Source organism: Euprymna scolopes, chromosome 18, assembly GCF_053919585.1.
Source record: "Euprymna scolopes isolate OS-2025 chromosome 18, ASM5391958v1, whole genome shotgun sequence".
NCBI lineage: Eukaryota > Metazoa > Mollusca > Cephalopoda > Sepiida > Sepiolidae > Euprymna > Euprymna scolopes.
Genome location: NC_136499.1, coordinates 32,744,314 through 32,758,390, shown reverse-complemented (window position 1 = coordinate 32,758,390; position 14,077 = coordinate 32,744,314). Strand labels below are relative to the sequence as shown.

Here is a 14,077-nt window from a genome sequence, read left to right as displayed (position 1 = left end):
TATACAAGAGTTGCAAGAGTCAGCGACTCTGTGTCAACACCTAAAAGAAATGCATTAAGAAAGCCAAGACCACCCCCGCTATGTTAGGATTACTCTGGTTCTTATGATCTATTGCACAGTACAAAGGACAGATTTCTAGCATACAGTCTGCATCTTCAAACTATGATAGTTTTGGGATGTTTCCAGCAAAGGATGAGTTATGCTATCCCACGTCTTTGAAAATGCACTCAGACTTAACTCTGATTGCAATATTGAGTTGATGGCTATTGTTGTTAAGCAATGGGTTGAGAGGGTTGTTGCAGCAAGGTTGTATATGTGGTAGCAGAATCAAACTAATGTTTAGGATGTGTACTTCAGATTAAGGTTTTGCATGGAGGCTGTGGTGAAGATTTGGTGTAATTGCTTTGAGTGAGTTGTATTCGCTAAAAGAACCTCTAAGTGATGCACCTTGATTTTGAAAATACATCAATTATTGGCCAAGATATAATCTTTTTTTTCCTTTCAGAAAAGTGTCAAGTTTGTTTGAAACCTCCATTATATTAGTAATATATAACAACTTGATATTTCTTAAAATATAAATTGAAAAGAGTTTAATGTCTATCTATAGCTTATATGATTCTAAGCTTAATAAACAAGTTTTTGTTTCATTTGTGTGCAATTAATATAAATATCAAGGAAATCCAAAATTTTATTGTTACATATATTTCATAGCATCTTTTGATGAAAAATTTATTCTAATTATTTGGCACATTAATTCATAACTGAAGGTCAAGTCATGGGTTGGACAATCAGTTTCATCTTTAATCGAATGAAAGATAAGGTGCTATAAAGCAAAGGGAGATAATTTACTTTTTAGAATAATTTTTTTAATTCTAATTTCAGATTAATGATTCAAACGTTGATGATGAAATGCTTCATTGTAATTGTCTTTTACCTATCATTTAGTAAATTTAAAGAATTTTTTTCTTCAATATTTATTTATTACAGATATAAAAATCTAAGCTGAGACTGATTTATTTTCCAATTATTTGCACAAATACTTCCACTTTTTCGTTGAATAGTTTTATTTAAGCCTTTTTTATAATTTTTTTTTCATTATTTTATTTTAGCTATCTTGCATTTTTGACTTTGAATGAAAAACATTTTTTTTTTTTTTTTTTTTAAGTTTTATTTTTTTTCTACTTTGACCACAATATTTTAGTTTTGTATATTGTTTATCAACTCTTTATTCTTTGACTGCTTCCCTTCTATTCTAACCCTCTCAATTCTATTTTCTATTTGGTTCTTTTATCTTTCTAATTTAGTTCTTAATGTTTTTGTTTCCACTCATTTCTGTCTGATGCAGTAAAAACTGTTTGCTCTTGGGTTCACAATATTTTGATTCATTTATTTATCTTGTTGGAAATATTGAATCATTTATTTTATTTTTTGTTTTTCTTTTTGATTTAAATTTTATTAAAATGTGTTTGTTCACAGAATTTGAACAGGAAATTATGTTTAAAAAATGTTTTCACCCATTTTGTTAATCATCAATAATTTCCTTTTCTTAATACTGATTTATTTTTTATTAGGTTTGTTTGCTAAACTCCCATTTTGATTGCATCCATTTTTAGTGTGCTATCTAAAAGTGTTATCAAATTATACATTGTTTTTTTTTTGTTGTTTTTTTTTTCTTTCTGAGTTTATTTAAACTAGAGTGTTCTGGGTGATTCAGTGTTGAGCCCTCCCTTATGGAGTGTGGAGTCACATCGTAATTACCATTATTCATAGGTCTACCATGTCAGGGAGGAGTTGTATCATCTGTCAAGGTCCAATCTCTGGGTTAAATTGAAACTATTGTTTACTAAATATATATCTAGAAAACAAGTTAATCTACAAACCAATCCTCTACAAAACACATGTTTCAGCATAATATGACACAACATGATTGACAACCAATTCATAGAATTTTTAAATCAGGCATTTTATGAGATGAAATAAAATTTCACGAGATGAGATAACATTTTTTTTGTTTTGGGTACCATTTTTCTGTTCTGTTTAACATACAATGCTTTCCTAATCCAATTGATCTCAGACTTTTCATTTTGTTTTTTATATTTTGTAAATACTTACTTTAATTCTTACATCTATTTTTTTATTTTTTATATATTTTACTTTTTATTGTATAATCAAAATACAAAGCTTAATACAAAAGTCTAAGGATGGTAATTCAGTATTTGAAATGTGAAATTAATTTCATATTGAAAGAAAATTATTTTTATTCTTTCATAAACAATTATCCTAGAAAATGGTATAAGATTGTCATTTCTTTTTTTTTCTTTTAAAGAAAATATAGTTTTTGCCCAGGGATTTACCAAAAACGTATATTTAATACAATAATTGTGTTAAATATTTATTCATAATTTTCTTAAACTTGTTTTAAGGGCTAGAGAGGATTGACAAAGCTACAGTTCAGTGGATTTTTTGTGTGAATGTTTGCAACACTTCTCACTTCCAACTATTGAAATTAACTCTACTCAGACTAGCATTAGCTTTGTATTACTACTGTCTACAGTGGTATGAACATGTTAAATAAAGAATTTCATGGAGAAAGTCATTTTGCCAACATGCAAATTTATGCCCACTATGGAAAAAATGCATTAAGCAAATATTTTTTTAAATAATATAATTGCATGATTAGCTTTAAAATATGCATTTTTATAGTTTTATATATATAGTTTCTATTAACAAAGTAATATCTTAAACATTAGTTTAACACTTTTTTGTGAATGGAAAAGTTTAAAATACTAGATTTTGTAGAGGTGAGTTAAAGGATTTTTTATCAGATTTGCCTCCCCTTAAATTTTAAATCGAGTTATCTTTACTTACATCATAAATAAATGTTTTCGATTGGTGAATGTAAGAAAGTATATTATCAATTATTTTTTTCTAACTCTTTGTGAACTGCTTCTATGTTGTTAGTAGGGTTGTAGAGTCGGGTTTTAGGAGTCGGTCAGATTTTTAATCTCCAAGAAACCAATAGTCTAAATATTGGAAGACTTTAAAATAAAGAGTCAGATATTTTGAATACCTTGGAATTGGGCCTTGTTCTGTCAAACTCTATAACCCTGGTTTTTATCATGTTATTATTTTATTATGATTGGTGAACGTTTAGGAATACTAGATCTATGTGAAATATAATCATGGTGAAGGCTGATACCAGTTTGCAAAAACAAACATTGCAGTTCCAGGTTATTCATGTGATCTATGCCAACCAGATACTAACCAATGATTACAGATTGAATTCACAATTTACAGCATATAAAATTTAAAAAATGCTTGAAAAAAAGCTTATTTGTATAAACAGTTATCTGCCTAAGTATGTTTATTGTTATAATTGCCTTTAAAAAAACATTAACTTGATATGTCTAATTTTTATTTTCAGTGCATTTGAAAAAGCTTCTTTTTTTTTCTCCTTTTGAAATATTTGACCGTTTTCCAATGTATTTGCAAAGAATTGATGATTCATATTTTCTTAGTGAATTATTTATGTATACTTTTTATTTATTTATTTATTTTTGTGATAAATTTTGTTTCTATAACTTTATAAAAGATGAAAATGACTCTGCAATGGAATTTATTTCAAACTTGTCCCAAAGCTTTCTTTCTGCCTCTTTTTGTTTTGACTGAAATTCTTCAACTGTGTAAATGTGTGCTTGGAAACTGGGGGAAAAATAATGATTGAATTAGTATATCAGTATGAGAAAAATTATCCAGCTTTAGTCATCAGTAATATTTTCTTGTGAAGAGATTTATTTTTACTCCAGTTGTTGGTTCTCATTTAATTGCACTCCTTCAGATGATTAATGCAATTGCAGCTTGCTTAAAGCACAAACCTCGCAAAACGTGTCTTGCTGGCATTGTGACAGGGTAATGCTTTAGCCATCATTGCAACTGGCAGGAGATAGCTTTCCCTGCCCATATTTTATGGCATTTTGTACATAATGAAAATGTTGAATGTTTAAATATTTTAATTTAAGTGTCTAAAAATAAAAAAGTGCTTTAAGTGAAGTAACATACATACTTTTGTGATTTTTTTTTTTTTTTAACAAAATTTTATTTTTAATTTAACTATTAAAATTTATTTAACAACAAATAATAGATGATTAATAAAATGTACTTTTTCAAAACCAATATGCAAATATCAGGAAGTTTCATTGAATATTCTACTGGCTTAATGCTTTTTTTTTTAATAATGACAATGGAGAGCACTTGTGAAGTTAATTCATGATGGTTCCCAGTGTAATGGTTATTAATAGACCAAGGTTGTTGAGAAAGTCTTTGTGATGCAGGGCTTATCACTTTACTCCTCTTCACGGCAATCAGTTGAACACAAATCTATCGAAGAGAGCATATTTTGATTGCTTGTGGTCCTTTAACACTGTAACATGTCCAATTTTTATTGCCAACTACAAATAAGAACTCAGAAGAATCAACACAAGTCACATTCCATATTAGTGATTTACTTTTTTGAAAGGAAAACAATCAGGCTATCATGCCATTTGCTATTCCTTCTATCAAGGCCAACAGGTTTGAGGGTCAATAGGAAACCAGCAATGTCATGGGTTCATCGGACAATAGCGTTGACTAGCATATCTGCAGATACTCCTTCTACATGAAAGGGTGTTGAGTCCACATACACTATCTAGCTAACCACAATGATACCTGTGGGTGTTGCGCACTCTTAAACTTGTGTGCAGGACTGCAAATCTGAAGCAATCCTTATTAGCTAGGTTTCCATTGGCCAATGATGGCAATTTGGGAATTACACATTCATTTCAATTTCCCTTGTGTTTTCTCTTGATTTTAGAATTTTTCAGATAAGGTTTTATAATTTGGATTATTTGGAATACTGTTCTCATTTTAGATGTAATTCTTATCGTAACGTTTACTTTAGTGGCATGATGCAACGAATATAAATGCTAAGTAATAATCAATTCTAAGTGACTGTTTTCTGGAAGCTGAAGGTTCAATCCTCAGTACATGTGATACTAAGAATATAATTAAGAATTAAGATTTCTATTTGATCATGGCTAATGGAACGAGAACAACCTACTTCTGTGGATTAAATAAAGTATTCAGTTCCAAATTCTGTATGGATTCTAGATTTCAACAATATGCACCTGAAGAAGGTCAGGTTACTTTTTCATCCGAAATGTGATAAGAATATGTAAGACGAGAACAGTAGTCTAAAATAATACAAATTTTTCTCTTTGTTTTTCTTTTTTCCTTTTTTTCTTTCTTTCTTTTTTTCTTTTCTTTTTTTTCTTTTTTTCTGTAAACTTCAATTCTAACAGAAATGACCCTTTAAAGCTTCGTTGGATTTTTTTCATGGTAATAATGATATCCATTTTTTTTATCCTAGTGGAAAAGGATTGCTATATATATATATATATATTTAACATTTTTTTTACAAACCTATATTTTCATTGGATGGGAGTTGAAGTAGAAATATGGTGTTTTATGTAATTTATTGGGGTTTGTAATTTTGAGGTTTTGCAGGGTCTAAAAAGAAAACTTTCATTGACAGTAGATTATTTTTCAATGGTTTTAGGATCATAGTGTTGCCTCATTTATGGATTCTTCTGAGGATCAACCTGATGGCTCCTTGTCTGCAGGGGATGGTATGCTCGTTGATTTGCTTGAGACGGAGGTAAAGCAACAAACACTGTTTTTGTTTTTCTTTGCATTTAATTTGAATGAATGGCTTTTGCTTTAGCACTTTTTCAATTTGCTCGTCAATCTGTTGTTGCTCTAGTATAGCTTCCGTATAAGTTTATCGTCTCATTTGTTATGCACACATCACTCTTTTTCTGCTCATCAATTTGTGTCCGCCTGTCCCTCCGTGCGTTATGTTTCCCCATTTTTGAGTGATTTTTTTTTTGTTGTTTCATGCTTGTTATTCTTGATCTTTGTTTGCACAGATTTAAAAAAAGAAAAAAAAGCTTTTCTTTTCGCCATAATTATTTAACATTTTTAGAAAAATATCTTTGAAAAGAATTTTGCTAACCTCTTATTCTTGAAGAAAATTCACTGTAGCCAAGATGAAACCAGCATGACTCCACAAATATTTAAAATTAGTCTAGCTTGCTTTTTATAAAACGCTAATGGAAGGAAAATAACACATTTTTTATTTGAGTTTAGATGTATTCTCAATATGAAGGAAACTTCCTTCTCACTCTTTATTGATTAAATAATTTTCTGAATTTCCTTTGATCTGATTTCTTCAGGAATATTAGTCGTAATATCAATTGAAAAAAAAAAAATGCCATAGTGCAAAGTACTAAAACAAAATTTTAAAAAATCCTATTTAAAAAATAATCCTTAAATTAAATACACCAGAAGGTATTTTGGTTTCTTTATGAACAAACCAGCTACTTCAATCTTTTTTACTAGTTGAAAAAAAAAAAATGTAAAAAAAAAAAAATGTAAAAAAAAAAATAAATACATTGTGTTTCAAAATTCGCAAAAAATTTAGAAACATTTAAACTATAAAATAGAAAATAATTTTTGGCATGAAAAGTTTTTAGCAAATTCTTGTGTATTAAATGGTTGAAGTTTTGAAAGTTATTATTTGCACATTTTATAATTTCATAAATATAAATTAAAAACATTATCTTAAGAAAATTAGTTGTAATTTTATAAAATTGTGGTTCAATTAATAATTTATTGATTATAACAAGTTTCTGAGTGGTTTTGACAGATCATTTTGAGTCTGAGGTTTACTTTGTTTAAAAAAAATGTCTTGTTTAGAAACTACAGCTAAAATATGATTGTGAAATATATAAATCTCCAAATCAAAACAATCAAACAAAACCCTTTGTTTACAATGTCAGCAGGCAGATTTGTAGGGAGAGTGAGTGAAAATATGTAATAAAGGTAAGTAAGTCGAAAATAGTTGTGTTTTCTGGTGAGTTAGTGAAGGAGGGGTGGGGTGGGGGTCTTTAAGAAACCAAAGTGCATTCTGGTAGATTTTTACAAAATTAAGTTATTTTTTTTTAAATAGGATTGTGACAAAAATTTACATCTGATTTATGATAGCATATGAAGAAAATGAAATAAATATAATAGTTGTGACGCAAAGTCAGTTTAAATTTATCAATTCTTCGCACACCTGGATAATTTTTATAAACGTATTAAACCAGTTTATAAAAATAATTTTTGATATATAAGAAAATTTATAAAAGATAAAAGTATTGATTCTTTGAAAATAATGCTTTTCAAAGAAACCATATATATATATATTCTACTATTATATAAAAGGAACTTTGTGAGTTTGTTCCCTATGGACTCAAAAACGGTTGGGTCGATTTTTATGAAATTGCACACGAAGGTACTTTATGTGCCTGGCAATATTTTAGCTATGTTTTGTGTTAGAATGTCTTCGATAAGTATCAAAATAATCCTATGAAAGAAGGAACAGGCGATTTTGACCAAAGTTAACATCTTACACAGTCTAACATCACAAGTGCATTTGAGAAGTTTTATTACCAAACAAGCCGAAAGGTCTAACATATAAAATCAACAGTAGATTCTTTGATATGACAAGGGTGTGTTTGAAATGAATGTTTCTGTTTGGAGTGCAATTTATGTATGATATTTGACTTTTGCATTTTAAACTTTAATTCAAGCCATTATATATAAAAATAATTTTATAAAATCAATAGTAGGTTCTCTACAGTGCAATGTAAACTACAATATATTGTGGAAATAGTCACAGCGAAAGGCATGTGAAGCTTTCTTCAGGTGCATCGCAATGGATCTCCAATTAGAGCAGACATTCAATCGATTTGATAGAAAAATAAGCTATTTCATCAATTCTAACGACAATAAAAATGTGGGAGTGTGAAACATTCATTGATGATCGTTAAATCCAGGGCAATGTCGAGTCACCCTGCTAGTATATATATCTATATATATATATATATATATATATATATTACTATTTCGGAAAAACTCCTTCAAATTGTGACTAAGAAAAAATAATTTTGATACTTTATTAGCAGGTTCACATATTTGTTCATTTAATTGCTATGCCTGCTTGTTGTAATTAATAATTTCATGTCAATTTTAAAAAGAGAAATTTAATAGAATACTAGACTACTTGTGACCCGTTGGGTCAGTATGTTAGCTATGGAATTAATGTATGAGCGTGACACTTGTGACGTAAAGAAAATAGTTTTTGTGACATAACAGAAACATTTCTATGAAAGTATAATGAAAAAAGAATATAGATGGATTTCTGAGTCGTTCTGTTTATTATAATTGATTATTTTGGAAAAAAAACATTACAGCCATTGAATTGAAGTGGTTTGCCATACTTATAGGTAAATGTGCACTGAACAGATACCATAATACTTCAAGTTAAATTCAAATTTTGATATCTTTTTTAAAATGAAATTGTTAGTTGAATGTACAGAATAGTTAAAAAAAAAAAAAACACTCTCCCCATATTAAGAATGGCTTTTTAAATAGAAAATGAAAATAAAATGTAACCTTTTTTCATGTATTTTAAAAAAACATTCATGACCCATTATGTCAAATATTTAATTTATATGTTAATAATAAGGTCAATAAAACTAATTAAGACAATGCGGAAATGAACGATGTAAAAAAAAGGAAGACGGTGGATAAATCGCCGTTGTAAAATGCTCTTATGGTTGTCAACGGGTTTAAGTAGATTTATTTGTAAGTAAATTGTGTTAAAGTAACTTAAACGTAATACGGAAATGAACGATGGAAAAAAAAAAAAAGAGAGAGAAAAAAAGCAGTGTTAACATATTAACAATTGTTTATTTGGATAATTTAAACACAAAAAAAAATAATTGGGACACTGAAAACGTACACAGTAAAACAATACATTTTATTGTTGCATTAGTTATTTATTTGTAACGCAAATTAAAAAAAAAAAACATTCTCGGGGTTATTTATTTATGTTGGTAGTGTAGAAGAAAATGTATGAATGTTTTTAAGAAAGGTGTATTAAAAAATGGAGAATAAATTTAAAAAAAAAAAAAAAGGAAGGTGTTGGGGAAATCGTCATTGTAAATTGTTCTTATGGTTGTCAACGGGTCAAAGTTGATTTATTTGTACGAAAATTGCAAGAGTATATTTGTAATACAGAATAGTTGCAATGCATGTTAAATAATAATTTCTAAACAATAATGTTAATATTTCAGTCCGCAGGTCAAATTCTGCAAAAGTAGTGATTTGTGTTTATTTGTTTATGCTGTTATGGGTTTATGTTTATGTACGCATGCACAACTGGAAGTCGTAAAGCAGATGTTGGGTTACAACACCCGTTACAAGGTCATTTGAGTTTTATAATTATATAGAGAGATTAATATATGCGTCAAATTCTAAATATTTTATCTGATAGACCCAAAAATGTTCCTGTAGATTAATTAACATTATTTTTTTAGCATTTCCTCCAAATTTATCTAGTTAAAAAAAAAAATCAGAGCTATTTTAAACCTGATTAGGCGATTCATTCCAAAAAGTTATTTAAAAAAAAGTAGCTTTTTCATTAGCTACAATGTGTAGAGGAGGACGCCATTCCTTTCGTAGGATTACTCCACTTATCTTTGATGGACCTCATCTTATATTTCTCAATATTTAAGCAAGGAGGGAGCATCAAGTGTCATTTTTTTTTTTATCTTTGATATGAATAGACTGAAGATTGAACCCTCACCTTCCAGCCCATTATACCAAAGTAGCTGGTGTAAAATAAAAAATAAAAAATAAAAAAATGTATTACTATATTTAAAAAAAAAAACATGATTATACAATTTTTTCTTTCTTTTTTTATTTAATATTTCATGCTAAAAAATTATGGGTGCTAAGTGTCATATTAGAAAGATGTTCTATATTTTCTTTATCTCGAAGGTCTTCTTTGCTGTCCTTGAAGTAAAATTTCTAATCATCCAATTAACAAGATGAACTCTACCACCCGTGACCTTTGCCACTGATTGATAAAGTTATATTATATGTTTAGGTGGGTATTTTAATTAGCAATACACACGGACGATAAAACGCTTTGGATAATCACAGATTTCAATGGAGTTCTGTTAAAATCGTCATATTTTAAAAACCAAAGCACTTGAAGTCCTCAGAATACAGCTATTTTGTTTGGAAATGAATATACTTTCGAATGAATTAATAAATAATAATGTGCATTATATATTTTAAGAGTTTTAAGCAAATAAAATGATAAAGATGTTAACATCTTAAAACAGTGTTTTCAGTAAGATTTTGTAATGACCCCCCCCCCTCTCCCTGAATTGTAAATGGTTGTACCGCATTTGTTAAGAATTTTTTCATGAAATTCGGAAATTAACTAGAAGAAATGTTACTTTTAATAGATTTGGGTGTCCAAAGTTTTTTTTGACAACTCATTTTTTTTTGTTGTTAAAAAAAAAAGACTTCAACATGACAAGTATTGAAAATTTAAAAAAAAAATTTCTTTGGACACCCACTGTTAAATAAATCAGTCTTTTTACTATTTTTATCCGTTAAAAGTAAAATTGCAACCTGTTTTCTCTTGTGTTACCAAGCAATTTAAAATCATGGTACGTGGGGAAAAAATTGTTCTATTTTCAAAAAAAAGTATCTAAAAACTATCTGTAGTAGCAGCAGCAGCAGCAATACTGTCAGTGATAGCACGGATGTAAACAAAGGGCTTTTTGTTATTTTTTTTTTTATTCCAAAACAAATTAAAAATGAAAAAAATGAAAATATGAATATAAAAAAAAAAATGTTTTTACATATTTAGTTGGAGCTATTTTGTTATCAGAACATAATTAACTTAGAGCTATTCGGTTATCAGAATATATAATTAAAGCAATCCCAACCAGTCTGGTATTATTTCTGGTCAAATTTTAAAAGACAAGAAAATAAGCAATATAAATATGTAACTTGCGTGTACTTTTATCCATTGCATTAGTTTTTAACGGTGAATTAATGTTTTGTTTAAAAAAGAAAAACGTGAGATATTTTGCTTCACGTGTGCAAGCAGTACGTTCCTCACCCTCAATATATATATATATATTTTTTTCTGTCTTCTTTACAATTTTTTTCAGTGGATTATCAAATAGACACTAATCTACCCAATTATAAAAAAATGCAAAATCAATATTTAAATATTTGTAGGAGGTGCTCGGTTTCTAGTTAAGTTTCTATTTACTTGCCTCTTCACGAGGACAGTTAGATACAAGGTCGGTTTTTAAGGTGAGGAAAATCCAACTCCCCAAAAAGGGGTAAGTTGAATAGGAACAAGTACAAAAATTGTCTGTCATGAGTGATTTCTCCTTCACTGACAGAGGGCAGAAAAGACACAGTGTAACATCAGAATACTACACTGTAATCTTGGCCTGAAGTCCAGGTAGGGGGAAAAAAAGTCTTAAACTGGAAAGTTTAATGAAATGACGTGTCATTCGGACAAGAAATGTAATTGAAAATAAAAACCAAATTTATCCAAAATTTGTGAATGATTTGTCAGTTTCAGCAAAAAAGTGCTTTTTGATATTTAAATAAGTGGGCAATAAATACTTAATAATTTTTTCAAACGTCACGTTTTCTGTTTGTGTCGTAACTTGTTTAAAATGAAATTTATTTTTTGTCTGTTTGTCGTAATTTCACACCCCTCATTTTCGTAAGTTTACATATTTAAAAGTAAATTGATGTTCACAATCTAAGCCATATCATTTTCATCGTCATATTTTAAAAACCAAAGCACTTGAAGTCCTCAGAATACAGCTATTTTGTTTGGAAATGAATATACTTTCGAATGAATTAATAAATAATAATGTGCATTATATATTTTAAGAGTTTTAAGCAAATAAAATGATAAAGATGTTAACATCTTAAAACAGTGTTTTCAGTAAGATTTTGTAATGACCCCCCCCCTCTCCCTGAATTGTAAATGGTTGTACCGCATTTGTTAAGAATTTTTTCATGAAATTCGGAAATTAACTAGAAGAAATGTTACTTTTAATAGATTTGGGTGTCCAAAGTTTTTTTTGACAACTCATTTTTTTTTGTTGTTAAAAAAAAAAGACTTCAACATGACAAGTATTGAAAATTTAAAAAAAAAATTTCTTTGGACACCCACTGTTAAATAAATCAGTCTTTTTACTATTTTTATCCGTTAAAAGTAAAATTGCAACCTGTTTTCTCTTGTGTTACCAAGCAATTTAAAATCATGGTACGTGGGGAAAAAATTGTTCTATTTTCAAAAAAAAGTATCTAAAAACTATCTGTAGTAGCAGCAGCAGCAGCAATACTGTCAGTGATAGCACGGATGTAAACAAAGGGCTTTTTGTTATTTTTTTTTTTTATTCCAAAACAAATTAAAAATGAAAAAAATGAAAATATGAATATAAAAAAAAAAATGTTTTTACATATTTAGTTGGAGCTATTTTGTTATCAGAACATAATTAACTTAGAGCTATTCGGTTATCAGAATATATAATTAAAGCAATCCCAACCAGTCTGGTATTATTTCTGGTCAAATTTTAAAAGACAAGAAAATAAGCAATATAAATATGTAACTTGCGTGTACTTTTATCCATTGCATTAGTTTTTAACGGTGAATTAATGTTTTGTTTAAAAAAGAAAAACGTGAGATCTTTTGCTTCACGTGTGCAAGCAGTACGTTCCTCACCCTCAATATATATATATATATTTTTTTCTGTCTTCTTTACAATTTTTTTCAGTGGATTATCAAATAGACACTAATCTACCCAATTATAAAAAAATGCAAAATCAATATTTAAATATTTGTAGGAGGTGCTCGGTTTCTAGTTAAGTTTCTATTTACTTGCCTCTTCACGAGGACAGTTAGATACAAGGTCGGTTTTTAAGGTGAGGAAAATCCAACTCCCCAAAAAGGGGTAAGTTGAATAGGAACAAGTACAAAAATTGTCTGTCATGAGTGATTTCTCCTTCACTGACAGAGGGCAGAAAAGACACAGTGTAACATCAGAATACTACACTGTAATCTTGGCCTGAAGTCCAGGTAGGGGGAAAAAAAGTCTTAAACTGGAAAGTTTAATGAAATAACGTGTCATTCGGACAAGAAATGTAATTGAAAATAAAAACCAAATTTATCCAAAATTTGTGAATGATTTGTCAGTTTCAGCAAAAAAGTGCTTTTTGATATTTAAATAAGTGAGCAATAAATACTTAATAATTTTTTCAAACGTCACGTTTTCTGTTTGTGTCGTAACTTGTTTAAAATGAAATTTATTTTTTGTCTGTTTGTCGTAATTTCACACCCCTCATTTTCGTAAGTTTACATATTTAAAAGTAAATTGATGTTCACAATCTAAGCCATATCATTTTCAAACGCCAATAATTATGACCTATTAACCGTAAATATGGGTGTCAAACGTCCTCTTAAAAAAAAAAAATCCTTAATCCTACCTCTGACCCTCGATACAAGTGGCACGCCTCCTCCTAAAACCTTCTTTAGCCCTAACAATAACACTAAGTCCAAGTGGCAAGCTCCTCACCAAACAAAATTCCTCAGTAAGCTACATATAAGTCTCTAAAAAAACAAAAAACAAAACGGATCCTTCCTTAAAGAAAAATGCATGATTTATCTCCCATAAAAAAAATAAATTGGTCAACTGTCCTAAAACGCTAGAATGGTCTCGAAATGATGAATTATTTTAGATTAAATTTATGTGAAACCAACCCCCACTCTAAATTCTAAGATTGTTTTTGTTTTGTTTCTATCAAGTCTTCAGGATGTTCACACATAATTTCCCTTAGCTCTATCAATAACCCAAAGTCAGAGTGGCAACCTCCCCACCCTCTCAATTGCACAAAGACCCTCTTAAAACCACATATAATCAACTTTAGAAAAAAAAGGTGCACAGTATCCTATAGAAAAAAAAAATGGTTAACTACCCTAAAACACTAGAATGGCTCAAAATGGGGAATCCTTTTACATTAAATTCTAAAATAATACTTATTTATCTTTCATTAAAGTTTTTCACATGTAATTCACTACAAAGGTAAAATCACATATTTTGGA

The 14,077-nt window shown here is 28.8% G+C and overlaps 1 protein-coding gene across 10 annotated transcripts in view; it reads left to right on the top strand.

Annotated features, from left to right (window-relative positions):
- Nucleotides 1–14,077, top strand: part of LOC145297575 (uncharacterized) — a 362,397-nt gene that overhangs the window by 284,368 nt on the left and 63,952 nt on the right. For 5 of the 10 annotated variants that reach the window (XM_080143592.1, XM_080143597.1, XM_080143596.1 and 2 more), the window contains one exon: nucleotides 5,594–5,692. The exons of the other annotated variants lie outside the window; for them this stretch is intronic. In XM_080143592.1, the coding sequence (XP_079999718.1) occupies nucleotides 5,594–5,692 (99 nt within the window). The remainder of the gene's footprint in view (nucleotides 1–5,593; nucleotides 5,693–14,077) is intronic. 10 annotated transcript variants of the gene reach the window in all.